Source organism: Rhinolophus sinicus, chromosome 18 (assembly GCF_057876585.1).
Source record: "Rhinolophus sinicus isolate RSI-liver-muscle chromosome 18, RSI-T2T, whole genome shotgun sequence".
In the NCBI taxonomy this organism is placed as follows: Eukaryota; Metazoa; Chordata; class Mammalia; order Chiroptera; family Rhinolophidae; genus Rhinolophus; species Rhinolophus sinicus.
Genome location: NC_142518.1, coordinates 91,613,221 through 91,639,645, shown reverse-complemented (window position 1 = coordinate 91,639,645; position 26,425 = coordinate 91,613,221). Strand labels below are relative to the sequence as shown.

At 41.6% G+C, this 26,425-nt stretch overlaps 1 protein-coding gene across 2 annotated transcripts in view; it reads left to right on the top strand.

Moving 5' to 3' along the window:
- The first annotated feature begins 3,250 nt into the window (after positions 1-3,250).
- ZDHHC9 (zDHHC palmitoyltransferase 9) overlaps positions 3,251-26,425 on the top strand; it is a 57,701-nt gene continuing 34,526 nt past the window's right edge. The window contains exons 1-4 of one of the 2 annotated variants that reach the window (XM_074323204.1): positions 3,251-3,437; positions 3,788-3,850; positions 5,023-5,323; positions 15,904-16,064. In XM_074323204.1, the coding sequence (XP_074179305.1) occupies positions 5,157-5,323; positions 15,904-16,064 (328 nt within the window). In that variant the 5' untranslated portion in view covers positions 3,251-3,437; positions 3,788-3,850; positions 5,023-5,156. The remainder of the gene's footprint in view (positions 3,438-3,787; positions 3,851-5,022; positions 5,324-15,903; positions 16,065-26,425) is intronic. The other variant, XM_019717012.2, reaches the window with a different exon arrangement.

The following is a 26,425-nucleotide window of genomic DNA, read 5'->3' as shown; positions in this document are numbered from 1 at the left end:
AGGGAGTGGGGTGCCTCAGGATTAAGAAGCCAAATGGTCTGTCAGTTAGAGAAGGGTTAACTTCAATGATGAATTTAAGGTCAATGAAAACATGATGGCACATGGATGACACATGTTCAAGAAAGTGAAGAATGGGTCTCCTTCTTACTGCTCTCCTCCCAGTTGACACTATAGACAAAAGAGGGAGGTGAGAGAGGACAGTTAACACATAAGCACCATCCTAACATACTTCATTGATTGTATCTCTCCTCTATGCCAGACATTTAGCACACATTATTTCTGATCCCCTTCATAACTCTGTGAAGTAGATATCAGATCTCTTTTACAGATGAGGAAATAGGCTCAGAAAGGATCAATTGCTTGAGGAAGTTTACACAAACTATCAAGTAGCAGAGCCAGGATTTGAATCTAGGTCTCTCTGGCTATAAAGCTTTTGTGCTTTCTGCTATGGATACCATCCTGCCTCCTCTAAGTCAGTAATAGCGGTCCAATCATCAAGGGAAACAGCTGTTAGTTAAGAATACTAGTTGGTCATGTGTGGGCAGGGTGTCCTGTGGTTATTTTGCTTATCAATTCATTCTACAAATATATATTTATTTATAGCTAGGGAGAGGAGTGCAGGTCAGGTAGGTAAGGTGGGACAAGACACATGTATAGAGGGTAGGGCAAGGGGACATAGGAGGGTTGAGGCTAGATAAATTGAAGGGGAAAGAAAGGGCCATCATGAGCTTGCATGCAGGATGGGGGCTGATTTCATGGGTCTGTTCTTGCATGCAGTATTGAATGGGTCTCTGGGTTTTTGTAGAAGAGATATCTGGAGCAACACAAACTGGGAAGTGGCAACCCCATGGTGGTACTCAGGATCTGCGGCCATTCAAACAGCTCTTTACATCCACACACCAACAAACACACTCATATAGGAACCCTAAATATGGACACAGGCATTTTTAAATAAGCACATCAGAATGTATGCCACCACACAATGGAAGCCTGTACCTTTATTCCAGTGGTATGTCTAGTACTCACCGTGTGACTGCAACTCCCCTTCAAAGGAGCCAACACGAAGCATGAAGTCTGGGAGGTCTATTGAAAAGAGAAGAGAAAGAAAAGAACAGAAAAGAGAAGAAAAGAAACAATCTCAGTTTATAGTCACAATTTAGTTGTGTGCATATTAAGACTTGAGGATTGTGTAAAACGATGTAATTACATAGAAGGAAGTGCTATGGCATGTTTGTCCATATAAACTTTCCTTTTAGTGGTGAACACAAATAATTACAGGTTGTATTAAAACAGCCTGACCTAAAAGAAGCCTGACCTACACAGCCACTTAATCCCAGCGGGAATGTGACCCAGAGCAGGGAGGGGGCAGCGCTCAGGAATGTGTTGCCGTGACACATCGATTTCAGGACTCCCTGGGCTTCATCTGCACCTGAGATATGGACAAAGTATGTTTGGATGTGCAGAAGTTTATTTTTGACTGCTTCACTGTCAGGAAAATGGCAGCTGGGGTGACCTTGCTATTACTAAGGGCATCTGGTGTACACAGGCTCAGGAATCCAGGGGTCTGATGGGGCTAAGGGAAGTTCCTCTCCCTTTCATTCCAAGTGTGTGCAATACCAACACCTTCCAAGAATCAAAGGGGGGGGAGAATTGGAGGAAATGATATTGATCATATGGTTTATCAGGAATAAACTGATGATTATAATCAGCATGAGTGCTAAGGAACAATAGAAGCTTTATAAAAAATATGCTTTCCACTACAAATTATTTATAACACATTATTCATAAGAAAATTATCTAGTGATTTTTAAATTATTTTAAATTTTTGGTTGAAGGGTGTTATGAAAGTGTCAAATGTGATTATTAGGTACCTTTTTGCTTCATATCATGTAGGACCCAAACAGTGTAAAAGAGAAATAGTTCTTGACCATGAACATGGTTCTTTAACACAAAAAACTGCCTTGGGAAGACCTTTGTCAGTTTCTTCTGTATTAATTAAAATATGCTCACCCCAGAGAAACTTTATTCAAGCTCAGGAAAATAAGTGGCAACCTAGACACTCTCTCCAACAGTGTGACAGGTAAGGAAATGCCACGTTCAGCCCTTTCTCATATTCCCCTTTATATTTGGAAGCCTAGAGTCATACCAGTGAAAAAAGACCCAGTGCTTCTTAAAGTCCACTATATAATATTAATGCCATAGTTCTGAACTGTTTTCCCCACTCGAATCTTGAATTTCTCAAGGATGCAACTCACTGGGATCAGTAGCAGTGGCTCATTGTGGCAGTAACTTCAGAGAGGGGTGGCATAAAAAAAGAGTCAATGTGGTTGGTGGGTGGGGATTCTGCCTTGGATCCCAGCTCCCCACTCCCCAATTATCTTAAGCTCTCCAAAGCTAATAGGAATTTCTAATCTTTTTGGAAATCTTTACTTCGTTACCAACCTGGAAGAATTTATGTCCCGTCAGTAGATTTTCTAACTTCCTCACTGTCAATTATTTGTTCTCAGTACTGCAAAATGATTCTATATTCTTGGGGACAGCTATTCCTTTCCAGTTCCTTTTGATATTTGTTTTGTTCTGAAAGGCTTAGAGATGCAGGCCAGGGTGACTGGGACAGAGATGGGGTCTCTAACTAGTGAATGGTACTTGGGAGGTAGAGGACTTGTTTTTATGCCATTAAAGAGTAAAATCCTGAGTCGCGGTTGCTTTCGTGCAAGTAGGGCAGCAGGCCCAAGGGCGGACCCAGTTTGGGTTGAGCACCCGGATCTGTGAGCCAGTGCTGCTTCAGCATCTCGCCGTGTGTGTGTGTGTGTGTGTGTGGGGGGGGGGGGGGGGGGTGGGGGGGTGGGGGGGTGGGGGGGGTGGGGGGGTGGGGGGGTGGGGAGGGGTGGGGGGGTGGGGAGGGGTGGGGGGGTGGGGGGATGGGGAGGGGGGGTGGGGGAGGCTGGTCCCGGTCCTTCCTTGTCCCATAGGCCCTACCCTTCACCTCTGTCTCTGTGTAGCTATATTAATAGAAGGCGACACTTCACGTACTGGCGCTCGGAAGCCAAAGGGAGGCTGGTAGTGGCTTGGCAGGTGGGCACGAAGCCTGGAGATGGGTGGTGGAGTGGGGTGGAGGCATCGTTGACTGGCGGTTGGAGTAGCCAATGGTAGTTCGGGGCAGGGGTGGCAGAGGCTGAAACGCGGAGGCCGATCAGCCAATGGAAGGCGAGCAACTACTGGAACGACTTGGTGACGTGAGGAGCGTTCCATTCTGCCAGCGGTGGGCTGTCGCCACAGCTGTTTTAGGGCCCCGACTGTAGGGGCCCCTTGTCAGGAGGAGGTAGCCTCCGGGCTGGGGAGGAGACGTCGCTGCCACCTCGGGCGGCAGACGCGGTCCCCTAGGACAGTCCACTCCTGCCCTCAGTGCCCCGCGGAGTTCGGGCTCCCGGGTTCAGGTAACAAGGGGGGGGAGTGGGGGTGGGGGCCCCGGGGCTTGGCCGCGTGGTGGGCTGCCAACCCCTTTGCTGCGTCGGGACGCGCGAACCTTGGCACTGCTCTGTTCAAGTCGCCAGCAGCCTAGCCCCCCAGCCGTGGGTGACTACACGTGGCGGGGCGTGTGTGAGTGTGTACGAGCTTGTGGAGGTGGCGCACGTCCCAAGCTGCCTGGGGCGGTGGTCCGCTGCGTGGCGGAGGCAGGGCTGGCCTCTTGAGGCCGCGCCCGCTGCCAGTCGCAGACTCAGGCCTCGATCCCCGGCGGGTGGGTGGGTCGCTGGTTTTGGACGGATTTTGATCTTTGTTCTCTCAGGCCCGGTTCCCCTTCCTGGTCTCTCCTCCCGCTGGGCCAGGTTATCAGGAAATTGTTTTCCAGGTTAGTTTTACACAAAGGAAGTGTTCTCTGCACCTTGGTGTCTCCTCCCCTTTCCTAAGCCCTCCACCGTCTCCTTCCTCGGCTGATCGTCTAGTCTCTATTTGGAACCTTGCCCTCTCTGACCCAGGAATGATTTCAAGTTGTTTTTTTCTCATCAGTCAGTCGGGCTGCAGGCTTCCGCTTCAGTCTTGCCAGCGTGGGGGCATGTAGTGTCAGTAAATAGAGAGCCACAGCACCACACTTGAGGGGAGGAGAAAGGGTGGCAGTGGCTGAGAAAGACTGGCCTGGGGATTCAGGATGCTAAGTAGATGAAACGTCCCAGAAAGCACCTTTATGACTGTTGTTAACTGCTGCCGTCTCCCTCTGCACCTCCCCTCCAACCCTTCCAGAACCTTTCCTGCTTAAGTCAGCCTTCCACCTACAGGTCTTTGATGTGGTTTCATTAAGATTCCTACAAATGTTAGGCTAGACCAGCAAGATTGGTTTATTTCCCAGATTCAGGGATTTACCTAGGGTTTGATTAGGGGAAATCTGTTTTGAGTAAACACAACCTGAGTATGTATCCGAAGTGTCCAGAACCTCTTAGCCCTGCCAGAGGAGGACTTGTTCCCTGATGTGATTCATATTTGAGTGGCTTATTGAAGAAAAAAGGTGAAGATGCAGAGAGGAGGGAATGGCTCCTAGGACAGAAACTACTATTATTTTTAGAATCCTCTTAATGATGATTATAAAACAATGTGGTATAGTGCAAAGTGCCCTGGACTGAAAGTCTGCACACGCATTTTCTTAGCTTAGCTTTGTGGCTGTGTGACCCTGGCTAAGTTATTTCCTCTTGCTGGTCTTCACTTTACTCATTTCCAACACAAAATAATTGGGGCTATCACCAATAAAAACCCTTCTAACTCCAAGGATCTATGATGAACAAATCATCAGTATTGAATTGGAAGCATAGGGGTTTCTTTAAGAAGATATACTAGCCCCCTTCTTTTTTTTTGAGAATCTTTAACGTTTTCTCCTTTAGAGGACAAACATAGATTGGAAATATACTTTTCCCGCTTCCTTACCCCCGCCCTTTCAGGTAGTGCTTATCTTCTGCCTCCGGGAAAGGAGGATTGAACTGCATTTTCATGTTCCTGCCTCATTTTCATGTGTGTGTGTGTGCTTTTTCTTAGGGCTAAAAATTGGACTTTTGATGATGCTTGACCCAGTGGAAGCAATAGCAGGCAACGTGATTTCAAAGCTGGGCTCAGCTTCTGTTTCTTCCCTCTTATAATCACAAAGCCCATTTGGACCCGGAATTCCAATCATGTCTGTGATCGTGGTGAGAAAGAAGGTGACACGGAAATGGGAGAAACTCCCAGGCAGGAATACCTTCTGCTGCGATGGCCGCGTCATGATGGCCCGGCAAAAGGGCATCTTCTACTTGACCCTCTTCCTCATCCTGGGGACATGTACACTCTTCTTCGCCTTCGAGTGAGTTTCCATTGAGCGGAATTGCCTGATAATGGTTGCTCTGGGTCTAGGGGAAGAACCTTCTTTCTGGGGAGTTTGTGGATGGTCCTTGGATGGTTGTCACTGTCCTCCTGAGCAGTGTCTATAGATCATGCCAAGTTAATTCATTGTTTTCTGCTTATAGCAGAGTACGTGCTGCCTAAAAAGACCAAGACTTTTGATCAATTTTATAGCATAGATTTGGGGCTATCCCAGGCACACTTGGGAAATAAAGGAGTTTGTCTTTGTTTCTCAACTCCCCTTTTCAGTGGTCTCCTTAGGTGCTTAGTGACAGACTGCCTCTGGAGCCCAGAGGCACCCTTTGTGGTCATAAGTCCACCCACTATACTCACCTATTCTGTTATTCTGGGTCCTATTTCCTTAGGGCTCAGCTCTCAGCTAACTATTAAATTGAAAAGCCAACTGAACTGGGAACATGCAGATTGGTCCCAGCCTCAGCTGTGCCACAAACTAGCTGTGTGTGTGGTACATATGTGCTTATTAAGTGTGAGTTGCTCTTTCACTCAAAATCACTCAACGTAAACAACACTATTTTGTGTGTGCTTGAAACCAACCTTGGAGTTACTTGTGTGTGTGTGTGTGTGTGTGTGTGTGTGTGTGTGTGTGTATGTGTATGCGTGTGTGTGATATAATGTAATAGCCAGTACTAGAGCCACCGTTTGAAGTCTGTGTAGGCCACCGTGCTAGGGAGGTGGCCAGGTGGATTCTAGGGTACTGTGACTTGACTTCTGGGTATGCTGAGAATGCTGTACACTCTAGGGATGGGAGCAATGCTAATTGGTTTGGGGTTATTATGAAGAGAGCCTTGAGGAGCCAAGAGATGTGTTAGACTGTGAGCCTGCTGTAATTGTTGTATGCTGATGACCTGGAACTAGAGCTCCCATGCTGCAGCGTGGCCATAGCAGGGAGGAGGAGGCTCCTTGGCTAGCCTTCGTGGGTAGTTAAAATGAGCTCTGGTCTCTGGGCTCATTTCTGTCCTTCTTCTGTAAGGGACTCAGGATTTCCCAGTACATCAAGAGCATTTTTTTTGGCTTATTTGCCAGACTTCTTGATGGTTGCAGCTGGCTTGAGTAACAGTAGGGAGAGGAGGGAGACCCAGTTTATGACAAGGTTAGGAAAAGTGCATTGTCAAATGAAATGCACTTTGGTTGCTGCTGCTGCCGACTTTGTGAAGTATTTGGTGAAGTCAACCAGTTTGATTATGGCTTCTTAGTTGCATCCCAGTCTGAGTTTCATGGCTGAGTGTGTGTGTGTGTGTGTGTGTGTGTGTGTGTGTGTGTGTGTGTACTTTTGTGTAGTACAAGTGATTATGTTCAGTTAGGCATGCATATGTATAACGTTGAAAATTTCCCCCTTTTCCTGACCCTTCTCTCCAAGTTTTCTTTGTTTTATTCCTGCCTTGCTTCTTTTTGGAAGTTCAGAGTTGAACTCTGCTGTCTATCATCCCCCCTCTCTTTTCACTCCATGCCCCACCAAATCACTAGCTCTTTTTGCCCCCCACCCCTCTGCCTTCTGGTTATTTATTTATTTAAATTGAAGTTTATTGGGGTGACAATTGTTAGTAAAGTTACATAGATTTCAGGTGTACAATTCTGTATTACATCATCTATAAATCCCACTGTGTGTTCACCACCCAGAGTCAGTTCTCCTTCCATCACCATATATTTGATCCCCTTTACCCTCATCTATCACTCCCCTCCCCCCTTACCCTCTGGTAACCACTAAACTATTGTCTGTGTTATGAGTTTTTGTTTCTCATTTGTTTGTCTTGTTCTTTTGTTGTTTTTGGTTTATATACCACATATCAGTGAAATCATATGGTTCTCTGCTTTTTCTGTCTGACTTATTTCACTTAGCATTATAATCTCAAGATCCATCCATGTTGTCACAAATGGACCTATTTCATCTTTTCTTACCACCGAATAGTATTCCATGGTTATTTTTGTGTGTGATTGGAACCATTCAAAACAGAAATATTTGTTTCTAGGCCCTGAGGGAGCTGGTAATTCTGGACCCAGGAAACCTCTGGTTTGACTGGCCAAGGGAACTTGAAATTGGGAGGTATTTGTGCCTGGCCCTTTTTGTATCTGAGAGCCAGGCAGAGTCTGATTTTCATCTGTTCCTCTTAGGCCCCGAAGGCCTCTGAAGAAAACTGCCTGTGGGATAAAGCTTATAATTAGCCAAGTTACTATTTGACAGAGGCAGGTTGAGTTCTCTACCAAGATGACTTTCCCCCCAAGTTATTTCTCATGCTTTGCCCCCAGATATGAAGGGTAAGGTTGCTTGTAAACTGCCTCGAGTTTCAGCAATAGAATGAATATTTTTTGGGGGGTAGGCCTGGGGGAGGGAGAAGGCAAGGGGGAGAAGGAAGTAAATGTATTAGCTGAAGAGTGGAATGGGGAAGTATAACTCTGACCAAAGGGGAGAAGACACTGGTGATGAATCTTTTTTACTGAGAATGGTGGAATATGTTTGTGAATGTGTGTGTGTGTGTGTGTGTGTGTGTGTGTGTGTGTGTGAGAGAGAGAGAGAGAGAGAGAGACAGAGAGACAGAGAGACAGAGAGACAGAGAGAGAGAGAGAGAGACTTTAGGTGCTGGCTGCCTTGTGCCTATCCAATGACAGGCTGTACGAGGGAATCCAGCATACCTCTGAAGAATGAAGTCACTTAATGGTCAACCTTTTTCTCTGGAGTCTGTAATTTACTCCCAACCACCAGCTGAGGATAGTTTCTGGGAGGCAGAATATGGGCTCCTTCATTAGTATTAGAACTTAGCGAGACCTCAGGAAGTTAGCTGATCTAGCCCCCTTCTTCAGGCAGGTAAGGGTGTCTGAAAGATCAGTGACAAAGAGCTGTCTATTTTCATCCTCAGATGGTCCAGGAGCATAGACGTCACCTGCTCTGGCTGCTGCATTTTTGCCCTGGGGAAGAGAGTCCAGATCCTGAGGCATATCTAGACTTGCATTTTAGTAACAGGGTCCTGCTTGCAGCAAGTGCTTAGGAACCAGTGTGAGTTGATGTACAGCTGTATGTGGTATAGCCCTGGGTCAGCCAGATGGCTTGGGAAATCTGGTCAGGAGTGTGGGCGCCCCTTGATTGAAAACATGCAGTGTTAGTAGTGCCAATGGACATCTTTTTATTTTTAGATCTTGCCTTTACATGTTTAGACGTCTCAAAGGAGGGACTAGTAATTTTCAGTGGACAGACAGTAGGTTGAATACATAGAATGAAAAAAGATTGTCCATCCATGTGATAGTTATCTCTGTATTCTTACAAGTGCTTCTAAAGAAGGTGGGTGGCCATCTCTCAGGATTTCTGTTACAGAGTAGATTCCTGCCCAGGATGGGAAATTGGACTAGATTATCACTAAGCCTCTTGCAACTCGCAGAGTCCAAAATTCTGTATAATTCTTGTGTCTATCTCAAAGAGTCAAATACACACATACAAAAGGAGAGAAGATTGCCAGTAGGTAGCTGTATTTAAATATATTTATGCATTTAAATGTAATTGTATCTATGGTGAATGTATTTGAATTTAAAAACAGAGTCAAAATTATACAGTGCTTAAAAAATTTCCTAATTTATTCTTAGGTATTTTGGCAATGTGAGTGTATCTGCCAGTTTCAGCTGTGAGCACATGAACCCTTCTCAGTCCTTTCTGCCTAAACCCTGTCAGCTTATGTGATGAACACATAGCCACCAGCTTGGCCGGAAATGTCAGGACACTGTAGTAGAATAACGGTGGCAACCTGTGAACTATCCAGCTACTGAAAGGCAAATGTGCTATTTAGCAAACTCCACTTCCTGATAAAGCTTGGGGAAAGGACCAAGGGCACTGTTTTCTGGAGTTGGCTCCCTAGTTGCTGCTTTTAACTTTGTGACCAGATTGCTAGTGGAGTCAAAGTCCTCAGACTTCTCTTGTGACAAGAATGACTATGTGATTCTTGACCCCTGAAGTAGAAGCTATTTGCTGCTATGATCAGTGCTTATGCCTCACTGTGCTGTATATAGAGGAAATCTTATCAAGGCACTATCAAACCCTGCTGCACTGACCCTCATGGGTGCTTGTGAGGTACAGAGGAGTAATTGAATTGAATGAACTGAAAAAAGCTTTGTAGTGCTACTTAGTCAGTGTCTCAGTCCTAGCCTATCCAAATTCTACCTCTTTCAAGCCCTTTCTTGAGTCTTCATGAAAACTTTCCAGTAATTTCTGCATCCGTAGGACTAAATGTACATACAACTCATTTAACATATAATCATTTGACATTTCTTATATTTCTGAATTCTATGGTTATTATACTTTGAGCTAGTTCAATGTCAGGGACTATCTCCTATGTCTATGTGGCCTCCACAGTGCCCTCCACCAGGCCTTATATAGAGTAGGTAGTCAATAAATGTTGCAGAATTAATACATTCTGGATGCACTTAAAATATAACAGTCTTTACTCACAGAATCATAGAATACTAGAGCTGGAAGGGGCCTTGGAGACTATCCCCACCCTTTTGCAGGTGAAGAAACCAGGCCCAGAAAGTGAAGTTACTTTAAGATTGGTTGGCCAGCCCGATGCCTCTATATGACACTATCTTTCATCTCATTGTTAGCTTTTGAATATGGAGTCCTGAAGATATTCAGATTACTAAAGATGCACATAGTGCCCAATGCTAGACCAGTATCTTATATGTCCTTTCTAGCTAGTGTTTGTTACATATGTTACATAGTGGCATCTAGGTTATTTGGGCCTCCCAGCTCATGCTTGTAGAAAATGAAGGCATGTTTGTGGAACACTGACAGCATTCTGGAATGAACAGGGAATCCCATCTGAAAGTAAGGTTTGTGAGTTATGAGGGACCATCACCTCTTTGGCCACTGCTAATCTCTGCTGCCAGAGTCAGGATGGTTCAGAGGAAAAGTAAGTCATGTGTGCTCCCTGCCTTGTTACTCTGTGGATAATCCTGATGAAAGGGCACCATGTCCCTGAGAGCAGATGGAAGAGAAAAGGCAATCTGACAACACAGAGTTACCAGGTTTGAGAAGACATATGCAGACCAAAGCCAAACTCTGATGTCGCAGAATATCTGTGCTTATAATGATGAGGTCTAGGTTCCTGAAGTTCCTAAGGTGAGTTTGGGAAGAGGAAAAAGGGACTTTATCATGATCTCTAACCCAGAGATAATTCTCTGGAGAATTGCTTTGTGGGGGTTCAGTCTTATGCTTCATTTAGCCCAAGATTCTGTCTGTGACTTGGCCAACCAAATCACGGTTTTAGAAAGGCGTAGTTGCTTCTTTGATATCAATCTGTTACAGTACTTAGCTAAGTTGAACTTCGTGATAAAGCATGTTCCTGGAGAAAGGTTGAGTTGTATGTCTCCTGAAGAGTGTGCTTTCCTTTAACAATTCTTTGTGGTTCTGTCATTCAGAATTTATCTGTATATTTCAGCTTTTACTACCTTTTATGGTAACAAGTTTCACACTGTCAGTCTCCACTGAATACATCTCTCATCTTTTCAGAATCTCTTAATTGAGTATAGTGGTCTTCTATTTTGAGAAAGTGAGCACAAAGAACAGGGATGTCCCCCAGCTTGCTGATAACAGTTGAGATGTTTATTGAGGGAGAGAAGAGAACTAAATCTTTCTCCTCAGAGAATATTGTGTTTAAGAACAAAGGAGGCACCTTACGCTTCTTGCAACAGCAAGAAGCTAGTAAATACAGGGTAATTGGGGGGATGCGTCTGGATCTGAGCAATGAGAAGACATGAACCTTATGATGATGATTAGATAAGGTCATTTACTAAAGAACCTCAGAATACTGTCCTGTGGAGTTTGGGTCTTAATATTATAGGCAGCAGGAACTTGTTCTAAGTTCTCGAGCAGGAGTATATTAAAAATGAAATTTGTTATTTGTTATATTTGAAATTTGTTATATTTGTTATAATTGAAATGTAAAATTTGTTATTATAACTGAAATTTGGCAACTACCCTGTTTCCCCGAAAATAAGACCTAGCCGGACAGTCAGCTCTAATGTGTCTTTTGGAGCAAAAATTAATATAAGACCCGATAATTTATATTATATTATATTATATTATATTATATTATATTACATTATATTATATTATATTATATTATATTATATTATATTATATAAGACCCGGTCTTATATCATAGTAAAATAAGACAGGGTCTTATATTAATTTTTGCTCCAAAAGACGCATTTGAGCTGATTGTCCAGCTACGTCTTATTTTCGGGGAAACACGGTACTTAGCAGGTTTGCCTGAATAGAGACTTTGGCCCTCCTTAGTGAGAGGATGGCTCATCATACCAGGATTGAAAATGTCCACTTGGTTAATTTTCCCCATTGCTACTGGTGCAAAACAGTTATACATTTTCCTCTAACCTTCCCATATCAGTAAATCTAGAGACTGGTTTTAAATTATGTTTTTAGGAAAATTTTTCCCTCTCAGAAAACTCTGAATGTTATCAGAAGAACCTTGAACCACTCTTATGGGTGGTTCTACATGTTTACTATGCTCTAGATGTAGGTACTATGTAAGAGGGAGACAGATAGCCGTCCATATCAGGGAGGACTTATAGCAAAGGTTTATTTCTATTATATGGTACCAAGGGCTATTGTGTGTCTCTAATCCTTGGGTGCTTCCTGTTGTACCAAGCACAGCTCTTCCTTAAAGCGATCCTTAACAGCTGCTATGGGAGCAGTTTCAAGCAGCCACCAGCTTCCCAAGGGAGCTCTTCTCTGACCACTTAAATACTCCTTAGAATCTGAATCACCATCTTAACACTTGATTATTGGTCTTACCTTATTCTTTAGCTGTTTCATATGTTAGTTATGTTTTTCCCAACAACATTAACTCCTATTTCTCTGTTCTTCATTCGTTAGACCCACAAACACTTGTTGGCTGATTGATTGTACTGATCAAAGAGCAACAATGAAAAACATAGCAAGAAAGCTGCGAGAAAGATTTAGAAGAAGAGCATTGTATAGATAACCAGTGCATATTGCCAGTCTGTGAGGCAGAGGCCTGCCATGGAATCTGTCTGGTTCTTACCAGCTCCACTCAGGAATCTCTTTTGAGATTTTTCGTGTGAATTGAAGTCTGTGGCATTATCATTGTCCCTCCAATGAACTAGCATGATGGGGTGGGGGATGGGACATGACACACCAGCTCAGCCTGGCAGTGCTAGTTACCGCTGGTCAGTACCACCATGTGGATCATGGGACATACGGGAGTCCAGTCATCTAACCCAGCTATGGAAGCCTGAGGCCAGTCAAGAAGTTGGTAGAGGATGACTTCAAATGACAGTGCCTCTTGAGATGGCAGAAATGAAGACTAAATGGGGACATGGTTGCATTTATAAAATTCATAAGGGAGAAACTTCTAACCCCCTGTAAAAGGGAAGGCTTCTTGATACTTTGAAGACAAAGGAGAGTTGTGTTTCTAGAAATGTATGGATATCATTATTCTAAGAAGTGATATTGATAGAAAGCAGTAGGGAGTTTCAAAAACAGCTTATATTTGTGGATGATAGATCCAATTTTTCTTTAAGAAAAACTAATGATGTTTGACAATACTCCTGACTTTTGAGGTCGATATTGGGAATTACCACTAAATCTTCACATAGCTTATTCCTGTCAAAGACAGATCTCTAGCTTACTGCAATGATGGGACTAACCTGGGGGGGTATTTTTGATCATAACTATTAAAGATAGGCATGATGGGTTGTAGTTCACAACAGTTTTAGCTGCTGGCTCTCTAAGTTTCCTCTTACTTGGAGTAGAAAGGCCCTGTTGGTCCCACATCTGCCTTTCCAGCCACGCCCACTCACTTGCAACAACTGGCTGCCTCATCTCTGGAGAACAATACAATGGGCCTGTTGTGTACTTGTTGACATACAGAGTGGATTGTTTTAGCAGGTGCAGAATATAGTCTGTGTGGAGATTACAGAGATCTTTATCTGTGATGGCATAGTGTAATTCAAATCTAAGTTGTCCTTTGTCCGATTGACAAGCAGGTGCTGGAACAGGCCTTAGTTAAGCTCGGGCAGACCCTTCTGTGCATGGGGGCAACATTAAATTGTGTGTGTGCGTGTGTGTGGTTGTTCAACTCTCTCTGTATCTTTTCCCCATAATAAAACAATTTAAACTCCCTTTGGTGTCTAGTCAGATGGCTCTAATTTTTCTAAGGCTTTTGATTGGAGACTACACATCGGTGCAGTTTGAGTCCTGGAGACATCACTTCTTTGTTCTGTTTTCTGTTAGTGTGGTAACTTCACTTGTTTATGAAATGGAGCCTCGTGTTTCTCCTGTGGCCTTTGGGTCCCTGATAAGTGAAGGTGACTTTCGTTTCTGAATTCACTTCTTGATTATGTGTACCAGTGAAGGGGAACAATGGAAAAGAGGGTAATCCACACAAGGACCTTAATTACCGTAAACTCAGCCAGATCTTTAGTTCTCCAAATGGTTTCCCTGCCCTTGGTGTTTAGGAGAAGGAAGTAAATCATACAAAAGCAGGCTAAGACCAAGGGTTTTGTTAAAACATACAAGCAGACAAGCAAAAAAAAAAAGCCACAAAAATCATTTTGCAAGTTCACTACATATGTTCACGTTCATGACAGATGGTTCAGCCTAATATTACAGTTGATTTGCATCGCCATCAGTTGTGTGTGGGGTGGGGACTCAGGGGAGGATCTCATAGGGATTGTTCTAAAACTGCAGCGAGGGGGCGGCCGGTTAGCTCAGTTGGTTAGAGCGTGGTGCTCTTAACAAGGTTGCCGGTTCGATCCCCTCATGGGCCACTGTGAGCTGCGCCCTCCACAACTAGACTGAAACAACTACTTGACTTGGAGCTGATGGGTCCTGGAAAAACACACTTAAATAAATAAAAGTTAAAAATAAAAATAAAACTGCAGTGAATGTAGAACCCAGGTTAAAGGTTTGCTTGATCCCCATGCCCATGAGGTAAGCCTTTTTCTTCCTTAGCTTACTTTTTTCTGCTCTCCTTCTGGCCCTTGCTCATCCACTTATAGTCTGAATGCAAGAAAAGATCTCTGTGTTGAAGGAGAAAATGTGCCTCAGGAAGAGGAGAATAAAAATAGGTCAGTGATAATTCTCATCACATATTCCTATTTGGTTTGAAATTCAGTTAGACTCAACAAGTATTTGTTGATAGCTTCTTTATCCCCATTGTCTTAAGCTCTGGGAGATAGAAAACCATGAAGATAATGTTAATAGCTGACATTTATTTAACATTTGCTGTGTGTCAAGTGCAGTTCTAAGCACATTATTTATATCCATGCATTTGATCCATACAATGATCCCATGAAATACTATTATTCTCATTTCACAGATAAAGAGACCAAAGTTAACTAAGTTTTCCAACAAAGAACCAGTAGAGCCAGAATTCAAATACAAGCATTCCTGCTCCAAAAAGACAAGTTTCTTGCTCTTATGAAGTCCAGTTGGGGGGAGATGAGGTTAACATAGTGAAAAACAACTAGGAAACAATACAAGGCTCTAGCAGTGAGGATGACAGGGGCAGAGAAGGGAGAGATTAATGCAGTTTAGGATAGGCATTTTGGAGGAGGCAAGACCTCTCTCAATCCCAGATTTTCATCTATCAAGTGGGTATAGTAGACTCTGCCTCATAGATTTAGTGTGAGAGTTGGATGAGATGAAGCATGAGAAGAGCTTAGTGCAGTGCTTGGCATATGGTGAGTGCTCAATAAATTATGGTTGTGATGATGACAATGATGGCATTGATGTCTCTGGGACCTGAAAGATGAGTAGGACTGGGGCTATCCAAACAGGAAGAGGAATGGCCTTCCAGGTGAATTATGAGGAGAGAGAGAAGCAAACATGATGTTGGAAAGGGGTACTTAGGAGATACAATTTTCTTATTTCCTTATAGTCACTAGTCACCTACTAGCTGAGCTAATTGAGAGCAGAGGAATGGATGTTGCAAAGTCAATTGGCAGCCTTGAAGATTTTCATTGGCCTAGAAGCACACTGGACATACTTTCTGTCTGACACTGGGACCCTACTTCATGACTAGTCCTCATCTTTTCTTCCTCCTCCTGTAGCTCAGGCCTAATGCCAGATCCAGATGAATGGGTATGAAAAGCTCCTGACATTCCCAGTGGATACGAAAAGCTGTAGACATTACTAGAATGAAAGCAGCTTGTGGTACTTGCAAGTTCTGGCTCAGTTGCTTCCCTGACCGTTCCTGAGGCACAGGGGAAATGCGGCTCCTGGCAGGCTGACAAGAGGGACTGGGCTTGGGGGTAAGAGATCCCTTGAAACTGTCTTCTGTATGTTATAGGTGGTATCAATCATTTATTTGTTGAGTCCCTACTATGTACAGAACCGTGTGTTAGGAGTTTTGGGTTATTCAACCGAAGTAAAATGCGTGGTCCTTGCCCCCAGTGTACTGATGATTTTGTCGTGGAGATCAGATTGACATACTGGTAATGATTCAAGGTCAGCATAGGGTAGGTATAACTAAATATTCAATTGCCTGCTTTTTTCAGATGCCGCTACCTGGCTGTCCAGCTGTCTCCTGCCATCCCTGTGTTTGCTGCCATGCTCTTCCTTTTCTCCATGGCTACACTGTTGAGGACCAGCTTTAGTGACCCTGGAGTGATTCCTCGTGCCCTACCAGATGAAGCAGCTTTCATAGAAATGGAGATAGGTGAGTTTAATAACTGGCAAGACACTGCAGTGGGTAGTTTTAATCAGCAAGGGAAAGGAATCATAATAATAGTTGCAGATTAACAATCACTTCTAGGCTTTTCCCTCTAAGATCCTGAATCTAAGATCATGACCACCCTATGAATTTGGTTAGGCAGGTGTAGCAAGATTTGAAAGTCATATGCTTCCTTTTTCCCTGTGTTGGGTTGCATTTCAGAAGGCATTTGTTACCAAGGTCTGATGCACTGTTTCTGAAAGGATTTCTTTTTGAAAGCTATAAACCTTATCTTCATAAAAATATTTTTATATGTGTGCACATATATACAATTTTGGATACAATTCCAGAGATTCATAGATCTTTTGAAGCACATTCATGGGCCCCTGACCAAGAAATCCTGATTTAGGTGAACACATAAGGTGAGAGGAGACAGCTATGGTGCCAGGAAACATTGAGAGGTCTACGTATGGTATGAGAGCAGTTGCAGGCTCATGACAGAGCAGTCTGCAGCTCAGGGTAGAACTTCTTTGGGTCAGAGATAAAGTACTACCATTATCCAGGAGCAAGGTGGCTTCGAGAACTGAAGTAGAACTTCCCAGGAGTAGAGGAGGGGATGTCCTGGGAGCTCACATTGGGAAAGAAGGCTATGATGTCAGTGCTAGTAGGGACTGGGAGCCCAACAGACCCAACAGCAGTACCTGCCTAAATTGTTCTCAAGTCCGGTACCCCAGTAGCTTGAGTCAGCATTCTCAGGACTTGTAAGACTAAAAGCTATGCCAATGGAGCATCAGTCTGTGGTTAGCCTTTGGTTCTTTTTTAAAAATTATTTTTTTTCAGTTACAGTTGACATTCACTATTATTTATATTAGTTTCAGATGTACAGCATTGTGGTTGCACATTTATGTAATTTACACAATGAACCTCCGATTGGTGTAGTACACCCTTGGCATGGCATGATATATTTTTGTTTAGACATTATTGACTATATTCTCTATGCTGTACTTTACATCTCCATGACTATTTTGTAATTACCAATTGGTATTTCTAAATCCTTCCACCTTTTTCATCTAGCTTCCCTCTGGCAACCGTCAGTTTGTTCTTTGTATCTATGAATCTGTTTCTATTTTGTTTGTTTGTTTATTTTGTTCTTTATATTCCACATATAAGTGAGATCATATAGTATTTGTCTTTCTCTGTCGGACTTATTTTACTTAGCATGATACCCTCTAGGTGCGTCCATGTTGTTGCAAATGATAAGATTTCATTCTTTTTTGTGGCTCAGTAGTATTCCTTTGTATACACGTACCACCTCTTCTTTTTCCAAACATACATTGATGGGCACTTGGGTTGATTCCATATCTTGGCTATTATAAATAGTGCTTCAATGAACATAGGGGTGCATGTATCTTTTTGAATTAATGTTTTGGATTTCTTCAGATAAATACCCAGAACTGGATTTGCTCGGTCATAAAGCAGTTTTACTTTTTTAAAATTTATTGGGTGACAATTGTTAGTGACATTACATAGATTTCAGGTGTACAATTCTGTATTACATCATCTATAAATCCCATTGTGTGTTCACCACCCAGAGTCAGTTCTCCTTCCATCACCATATATTTGATCCCCCTTACCCTCATCTCCCACCCTCCACCCCCCTTACCCTCTGGTAACCACTAAACTATTGTCTGTGTCTATGAGTTTATGTTTCTCATGTGTTTGTCTTGTTCTTTTGTTGTTTTTGGTTTATATACCACATATCAGTGAAATGACATGGTTCTTTGCTTTTTCTGTCTGATTTATTTCGCTCAGCATTACACTCTCAAGATCCATCCATGTTGTCACAAATGTTCCTATATCATCTTTTCTTACCGCCGAATAGTATTCCACTGTGTATATATACCACAACTTCTTTATCCATTCATCTATCGAAGGACATTTTGGTTGTTTCCATGTCTTGGCCACCGTAAACAAAGCTGCAATGAACATTGGAGCACACGTGTCTTTATCTATAAATGTTTTCAGATTTTTTGGGTAGATACCCAGGAGAGGGATTGCTGGGTCACAGGGTAATTCTATTCGTAATTTTTTGAGGAACCTCCACACTGCCTTCCATAATGGCTGCACCAGTCTGCATTCCCACCAACAGTGTATGAGGGTTCCTTTTTCTCCACAGCCTCTCCAACACTTGTTACTATTTGTCTTGTTGATGATAGCCATTCTGACTGGGGTGAGGTGATATCTCATTGTGGTTTTGATTTGCATTTCTCTGATGATTAGTGATGTTGAGCATTTTTTCATAAGTCTATTTGCCATTTTTATGTCCTCTTTGGAGAAATGTCTCTGCAGGTCCTCTGCCCACTTTTCAATTGGGTTGTTTGTTTTTTGTTGTTGAGATTCATGAGTTCCTTGTATATTTTGGATATTAGCCCCTATTGGAGGCACTGTTTGCAAAAATCTTCTCCCATTCAGTTGGTTGCCTCTTTATTTTGTTGATGGTTTCTTTTGCTGTGCAGAAGCTTTTAAGTTTCATATAGTCCCATTCATTTATTATCGCTTTTACTTCCATTCCTTTAGAGTCAAATTCATAAAATGCTCTTTGAACCCAAGGTCCATAAGTTTAGTACCTATGTTTTCTTCTATGCAGTTTATTGTGTCAGGTCTTATGCTTAAGTCTTTGATCCATTTTGAATTAACTTTGGTACATGGTGACAATAGCAGTCCAGTTTCATTCTTTTGCACGTGGCTATCCAATTCTCCCAGCACCACTTATTGAAGAGGCTGTCTTTGCTCCATTGTATGTTTTTAGCTTCTTTGTCAAAAATTATCTGTCCATATTTATGTGGTTTTATTTCTGGGTGCTCAATTCTATTCCATTGGTCTATGTGTCTGTTTTTCTGCCAAAACCATGCTGTTTTGATTATTGTAGCCCTGTAGTACAAGCTAAAGTCAGGGAGTGTGATACCTCCAGTATTGTTCTTTTTCTTAAGATTGCTTTGGCTATTCGGGGTCTTTTGTGGTTGCAAACAAATTGATGATTTTTTTGTCCTATTTCTTTAAAAAATGCCATTGGGATTTTGATGGGGATTGCATTGAATCTGTATATTGCTTTGGGTAATATGGCCATTTTGACTATGTTGATTCTTCCAATCCATGAGCACGGAATGTCTTTCCATTTCTTTGTATCTTCTTCAATTTCTTTCAAAAAAGTCTTATAGTTTTCAGCATATAGGTCCTTCACATCCTTGGTTAAGTTTATTCCTAGGTATTTTATTCTTTTTGCTGCAATTGCAAATGGAATTGTTTTTTGTATTTCTTTTTCTGAGATTTCATTGTTAGTATATAGGAAAGCAATGGACTTTTGTACGTTGAATTTGTAGCCAGCAACTTTACTGTATTCGTTGATTGTTTCTAATAGCTTTTTGGTGTAGTCTTTAGGATTTACTATATATAGCATCATGTCGTCTGCAAAGAGTGATAATTTAACTTCTTCATTCCCAACTTGGATGCCTTTTATTTCTTTCTCTTGCCTGATTGTTCTGGCAAGGACTTCCAACACTATGTTGAAAAGCAGAGGTGATAGAGGACAGCCCTGTCGTGTTCCTGAACGTAGAGCAAAGGGCTTCAGTTTTTCACCATTAATTATGAGATTAGCTGAGGGCTTGTCATATATGGCCTTTATTATGTTAAGGTATTTTCCTTCTATACCTATTTTATTAAGTGTTTTAATCATAAATGGATGTTGCATGTTGTCAAATACTTTTTCTGCATCAATTGATGTACTCATATGATTTTTGTCCTTTATTTTGTTTATGTGATTTATCACATTGATGGATTTGCGGATGTTGAACCATCGTTACTGGTGATCTGTCTGTTTAGATTTTCCAGTTCTTCATGGTTCAGCCTTGGAAGGCTATATTTTTCTAAGAACTTTTCCATTTCTTCTAGGTTATTGAATTTGGTGGCATATAGTCCTGCATAGTATTCTTGAATGATCCTTTGTATTTCTGTGGTGTCCGTGATAACTTCCTCTTTTTCATTTCTGATTTTGTTAATTAGTGTCTTCTCTCTTTTAATCTTAGTGAGTCTAGCCAGGGGTTTGTCAATTTTGTTAATCTTTCCAAAGAACCAGCTCTTTGTCACATTAATTTTTTCTATTGTCTTTTTATTCTCTATTTCATTTAGTTATGCTCTGATTTTTGTTATTTCCATACTTCTGCTGACCTTGGGTTTCGCTTGTTCTTCTTTTTCTAGTTCTTTACGGTGTAACTTGATGTTATTTATTTGGGATTTTTCTTGTTTCTTGAGATAGGCCTGTAATGATATAAATTTCCCTCTTAAAACTGCTTTCACTGCATCCCAAAAATTTTGGTAGGATATATTTTCATTGTCATTTGTTTCTATGTATCTTTTTATCTCTCCTCTAATTTCTTCTTTGACCCATTCGTTCTTTAAAAGCATGTTGTTTAATCTCCATATATTTGTGTTTTTTCCTGCTTTCTTTTTGCAGTTGATATCCAATTTCAAAACCTTGTGATCAGAGAATATGCTTGGTATGATTTCAATCTTCTTAAATTTGCTGAGGCTGATTTTATGGTCTATCCTTGAGAATGTTCCATGTACACTAGAAAAGAATATGCAGTCTGATGTTTTAGGATGAAGTGCTCTATATATGTCAGTTATGTTCATTTCATCTAATGTGTCATTTAGGGCTGCCATTTCGTTATTTATTTTCTGTTTGGATGATCTATCCATAGCTGTCAATGATGTATTTAAGTCCCCTAGTACAATTGTGTTTTGGTCAATTTCTCCCTTTAGTTCTGTTAGTAGTTGCTTGGTGTATTTCGGTGCTCCCTGATTGGGGGCATAAATATTGATGACTGTTATGTCTTCTTGTTGTACAGTCCCCTTCACCATTATGAAATGTCCATCTTTGTCTCTTGTTATTTTTTTCACCCCGAAGTCTGTTTCATCTGATATCATTATGGCTACACCTGATTTTCTCTGGGTACCATTTGCTTGGAGTGTCAATTTCCACCCTTTCACTTTGAGTCTATGCTTGTCCTTGTAGCTGAGATGTGTCTCTTGGAGACAGCATATGGTTGGGTTTATTTTTTTGATCCAATCTGCTACTCTGTGCCTTTTTATTGGTGAGTTCAGTCCATTTACATTTAGGGTGATTATTGATAGGTGACGATTTCCTGTCATTCTATCTTTAGTTTTCTGGTAAGGCTGTGTCTCCATTGTTTCTTTGTCTTTTTGTTCTTGTCTATTATTTCTGTGTGGTGGTATTCTATGATGTTTCCCTGTTTCTTCTTGTATTTAGTATATATTTCAGTTCTGGATTTTTTTTTTTAGTGGTTACCCTTAAGTTTATGTAAAAGAAAGTTTGATATTTATAGTATTTCATTTTCTTCAGCACGCTTACTTTCTCCATTCCCATATTCCGGTTCAGGCCTTTACTCTCACCCTTTTTATGTTTTGGTTGCCAGAAAGTATCCCTGTTGATGGTGGTCGAATAGCCTCCTTTAGTATTTCTTGTAGTGCAGGTCGTGTATTAGAAAATTCCCTCAGCTTCTGTATGTCTGGAAAGGTCTTTATTCCTCCTTCATATCTAAAGGATATCTTTGCTGGATATATTATTCTTTGCTCATAATTTCTCTCTTTCAATAGTTGAATATTTGGTTCCACTCCCTCCTGGCTTGTAGAGTTTCTGCTGAAAAATCTGGTGATAATCTAATGGGCTTTCCTTTGTAGGTTACCGTCTTCTTTTCCCTGGCTGCCTTGAGGATTCTTTCTTTGTCGTTGATTTTAGACAGCTTCAATACAATGTGCCTTGGAGAAGGCCTGTTGGGATTGAGGTATTTAGGTGTTCTATTTGCTTCTTGGATTCAAGGATCCAGTTCTGTCCCCAAGTTTGGGAAGTTCTCATCAACAATTTGTTTGAATATATTCTCTGTTCCCTTCTCTCTTTCTTCTCCTTCTGGTATGCCCATTATTCTTATATGGCTCTTTCTGATGGAGTCAGAAAGTTCTTGTAGAGTTCTTTCGTTTACGTCTCAAGTCTCTTTCTTCTTCCATCTGTGTAATTTGCAGGTTTCTATCTTCGATGTCACTGATTCTTTCCTCCATTTGGTCAACTCTACTACGTAAGCTGGTTGTTTCATTTTTAGTTTCTTGTATTGAGTTCTTAATGTCCAGAAATTCTATTTGGTTCTTTTTTAAAATTTCAATCTCTTTCATAAAATGCTCATGTTGTTCTTTGATTGTGTTTCTGAGTTCATTAAACTGCCTTTCTGTGTTTTCTTGCATCTCGTTGAGTTTTTTCAGAACTGCAATCTTGAATTCTCTGTCATTTAAGTCACATATTTCCATATCTTTAATTTCCTTTTCTGGAGACTTTTCACTTTCTTTCTGAGCTGTCTTGTTGCCTTGGTTATTCATGGCAATTACTGATTTATTATTTCTCTTCCTAGACATCTACAGGAGTGACTTCTGCAACAGGTTGATAGGAAGAGGTCTTTCTTTTGTTTTCCAGTAATTGTTGGTAGAATGTTTTATTTTCTCTCCGACTGCAGCCTTTTTTTTCTCTCTCACACGGTACTGCTATATTTTCTCTGCACTATTCCAGCTTCTCACACAATGGGGGGATTCCGTGGGAGATAGGCTTCTCCTCTGTTAATAGTTCGCCTGGGTCACAGGGCGCAGTGTCCGTGTGGGTATGCGGAGAGCTTTTGAAGTTCCAAAGCTCTTCCTGCACCCGATAGAGAGCCCGTATGTTTCAGCACTTCTGTTTACTCCTGCAGGGATCCACCCAGATAGGTGGGGCCAGGGGCTGAGTGACTTGTGAGAGGTGGTCCAGAGCAATGGCAGCGAGCACCACCACAGCTGATCCTGCTTCCACAGCTCCCTCCGCTTTGCCCGAACTAGTTGGGCTGCGAACCTGTGTCTGCGGTCCACAGTTCTCAGAACAGCAAATATTCTGTTCTTTTTATCTGACACTGCTAGAGTTCCGCTTCTAGCACCAGGCAGGTGGGGGTGGGTCGAGCTCTGGGAGGGTAGGGAGTGGGCGGCCAGTCTCAGTGCCTAAGGTTTCCATTCTCTTCTTTGCAGTGAGGGCTTATACCACCGTTTTCAGCCTTCTTCCCTCAGTCTTTTCTCCGAGGTCTCTGCTGTGTATGTTGGGTTCAGCCGGGTTATATGCTGCCCCCTCAGCCCTATGGGCCATAAGTGGAGCCTAGCAGTCTGAGTTCTTCCCTCTCCCGCAGCTGCGGTAGTTCCGGGAAGCACCGAGCTAGGAGCACTGAGCTAGGTCTGCATCCTTTGCCCGCGCAGCTCCGTCTCCGCACTTCTCCCTTCCCACCTCCCCCTCTCGCGCGATTCCCCCACCTTTAGGTGAATTCAGTAGTGGGCCTCTGCGTCTTGCCTGTCTGCTGTGCAGGGAGTCCTTTGTGGAGTTATTGTTGTTCGATTATTTGTAAATTCCACCGGAGCTTTACAGAGGCTCACGTCATGCTGGCATTTTGGTTTGGATCCCAAGTAGTTCTATTTTTAATGTTTTAAGGAACCTCCAAAACGTTTTATGTAGTGGCTGCACCAATTTGCAATCACACCAACCGTGTATGAGGGTTCCTTTTTCACCACATCTTTGCCAACACTTGTTTGTTCACTTTTTGATCACAGTGATCCTGACAGGTGTGAGGTGATATCTCATTGTGGTTTTTGGTTTGCATTTCTCTGATGATTAGTGATGTTGAGCATCTTTTCATATGTCTATCGGCCATCTGTATGTCTTCCATAGGGAAATGTCTGTTCAGATTTTTTGCCCGTTTTTTAATTAGATTTTTTGTTTTCTTGGTGTTGAGTTGTATGCGTTTTTAATTTATTATGGATATTAACCCCTTATCAGATGTATCATTGGCAAATATCTTCTACCATTCAGTAGAATGTCTTTTCATTTTGTTGATAGTTTCCTTTGCTGTGCAAAAACTTTTTAGTTTGATGTAGTCCCATTTGTTTATTTTTTCTTTTGTTTCCCTTTCACAAGAATATACACCAGAAAAAATACCACTAAGGGCAATATCAGAGTTTACTGCCTATGTTTTCTTCAAGGAGTTTTATGGTTTCGGGTCTTACATTTAAGTCTTTAATTCATTTTGAGTTTACATTTGTATATTGTGTAAGAAGGTGGTCCAGTTTTATTTTTTTGCATGTATCTGTCCAGTTTTCCCAACACCATTTATTGAATAGACTGTCATTACCCCATGTATGTTCTTGTCTCCTTTGTCATAGATTAAATTACCATATAGGTGTGGGTTTATTTCTGGGCTTTTCGTTCTGTTCTATTGAAGTGTGTGTCTGTTTTTATGCCAGTACCATGCTGTTTTGATTACTAGCCTTGAAGTGTAGTTTGATATCAGGCAGCGTGATATCTCCAATTTTGTTGTTCTTTCTCAAGATTGCTGTGGCTGTTCAGAATCTTTTGTGGTTCCATGTAAATTTTAAGATTATTTATTCTAGTTTGGTGAAAAATGCCATTGGTATTTTGACAGACATTGCATTGAATCTATAGATTGCTTTGGGTAGTATGGGCATTTTAATCATGTTAATTCTTCCAATCCATGAGCACAGTATATGCTTCCATTTATTTGTATGCTCTTCAATTTCTTGTTCAGTGTCTTATAGTTTTCTGAGTACAAGTCTTTTACCTCCTGTGTCAAATTTATTCCTATGTATTTAATTATTTTTTTGATGTCATTATAAGTGGGATTGTTTCTTAATTTTTCTTTCTGACAGTTCATTATTGGTGTATAAAAATGCAAATGATTTCTGATTATTAATTTTGTATCCTGCCACGTTACTGAATTCATTTTTCAGTTCTAATAGTTTTTTGGTGGAATTTTTGAGGTTCTCTCTATATAGTATCATGCCATCTGCAAATAATGACAGTTCTATTTCTTTTCCAATTTGGATGCCTTTTATTTCTTTTTCTTGTCTGATTGCTGCGGCTAGGACTTCCAATACTATGTTGAACAAAAGTGGTGAAAGTGGGCATCTTGTCTTGTTCCTGATCTTAAGGAGAATGCTTTTAGCTTTTTCCCATTGAGTATGAGCTTAGCTGTGTGTTTGTCATATATGGCCTTTATTATGTTGATGTATGTTCCGTCTATCACATTTTGCTGAGAATTTTTATCATAAATGGATGCTGGATTCTATCAAATGCTTTTTCTGCATCTATTGATATGATCATATGATTTTTATTTTTCATGGTCTATCACATTAATTGATTTGTGAATATTAAACCAACCTTGCATCCCAGGAATAAATCCCACTTGATCACGGTATATGATTTTTTGTTTTTGTTTTTGTTTTTTGGAGGTGGGAAGGGGTACAGGACTTTATTGGGGAACAGTGTGTACTTCCAGGACTTTTTTCCAAGTCAAGTTGTTGTCCTTTCAATCTTAGTTGTGGAGGGCGCAGCTCAGCTCCAGGTCCAGTTGCCGTTGGTAGTTGCAGGGGGCGCAGCCCACCATCCGTTGTGGGAGTTGAACTGGCAACCTTGTGGTTGAGAGGATGCGCTCCAACCAACTGAGCCATCCGGGAGCTCAGCGGCAGCTCAGCTCAAGGTGCCGTGTTCAATCTTAGTTGCAGGGGGTGCTGCCCACCATCCCTCGCGGGACTTGAGAAATTGAACTGGAAACCTTGTGGTTGAGAGCCCACTGGCCCATATGGGAATTGAACCGGCAGCCTTCGGAGGTAGGAGCATGGAGCTCTAACCGCCTGAGCCACCCGGCTGGCCCCTATATGACCTTTTTATGTATTGCTGTATTCGATTCGCTAATATTTTGTTGAGGATTTTTACATCTATGTTCATCAGGGATGTCAGCTTATAATTTTATGTTTTTGTAATGTCTGTCTGTTTTTAGGATCAGGGTAATGATAGCTTTGTAAAATGAGCTTGGGAGCTTTCTCTCCTCCTGAATTTTTTGGACTAGTTTCAGAAGGATAGGTGTTAAGTCTTCTTTGAATGTTTTGTAAAATTCACCTGTGAAGCCATCTGGTCTAGGACTTTTGTTTGTTAGGAGTTTTTTGATTACTGATTTGATTTTGTTCATAATAATTGGTCAGTTCAGATTTTCTGTTTCTTCTTGATTCAGTCTTGGAAGATTATATGATTCTATTAATTTACCCATTTCTTCCAGATTGTCCAATTTGTTAGCATATAATTGTTCATAATATTTTCTCATAATTCTTTGTATTTCTGTGGTGTCAGTTGTGACTTCTCCTTTTTCATATCTGATTTTATATATGTGTGTCCTCTCTGTTTTTCTTGATGTGTCTGGCTAAAGGTGTATCAGTTTTGCTTA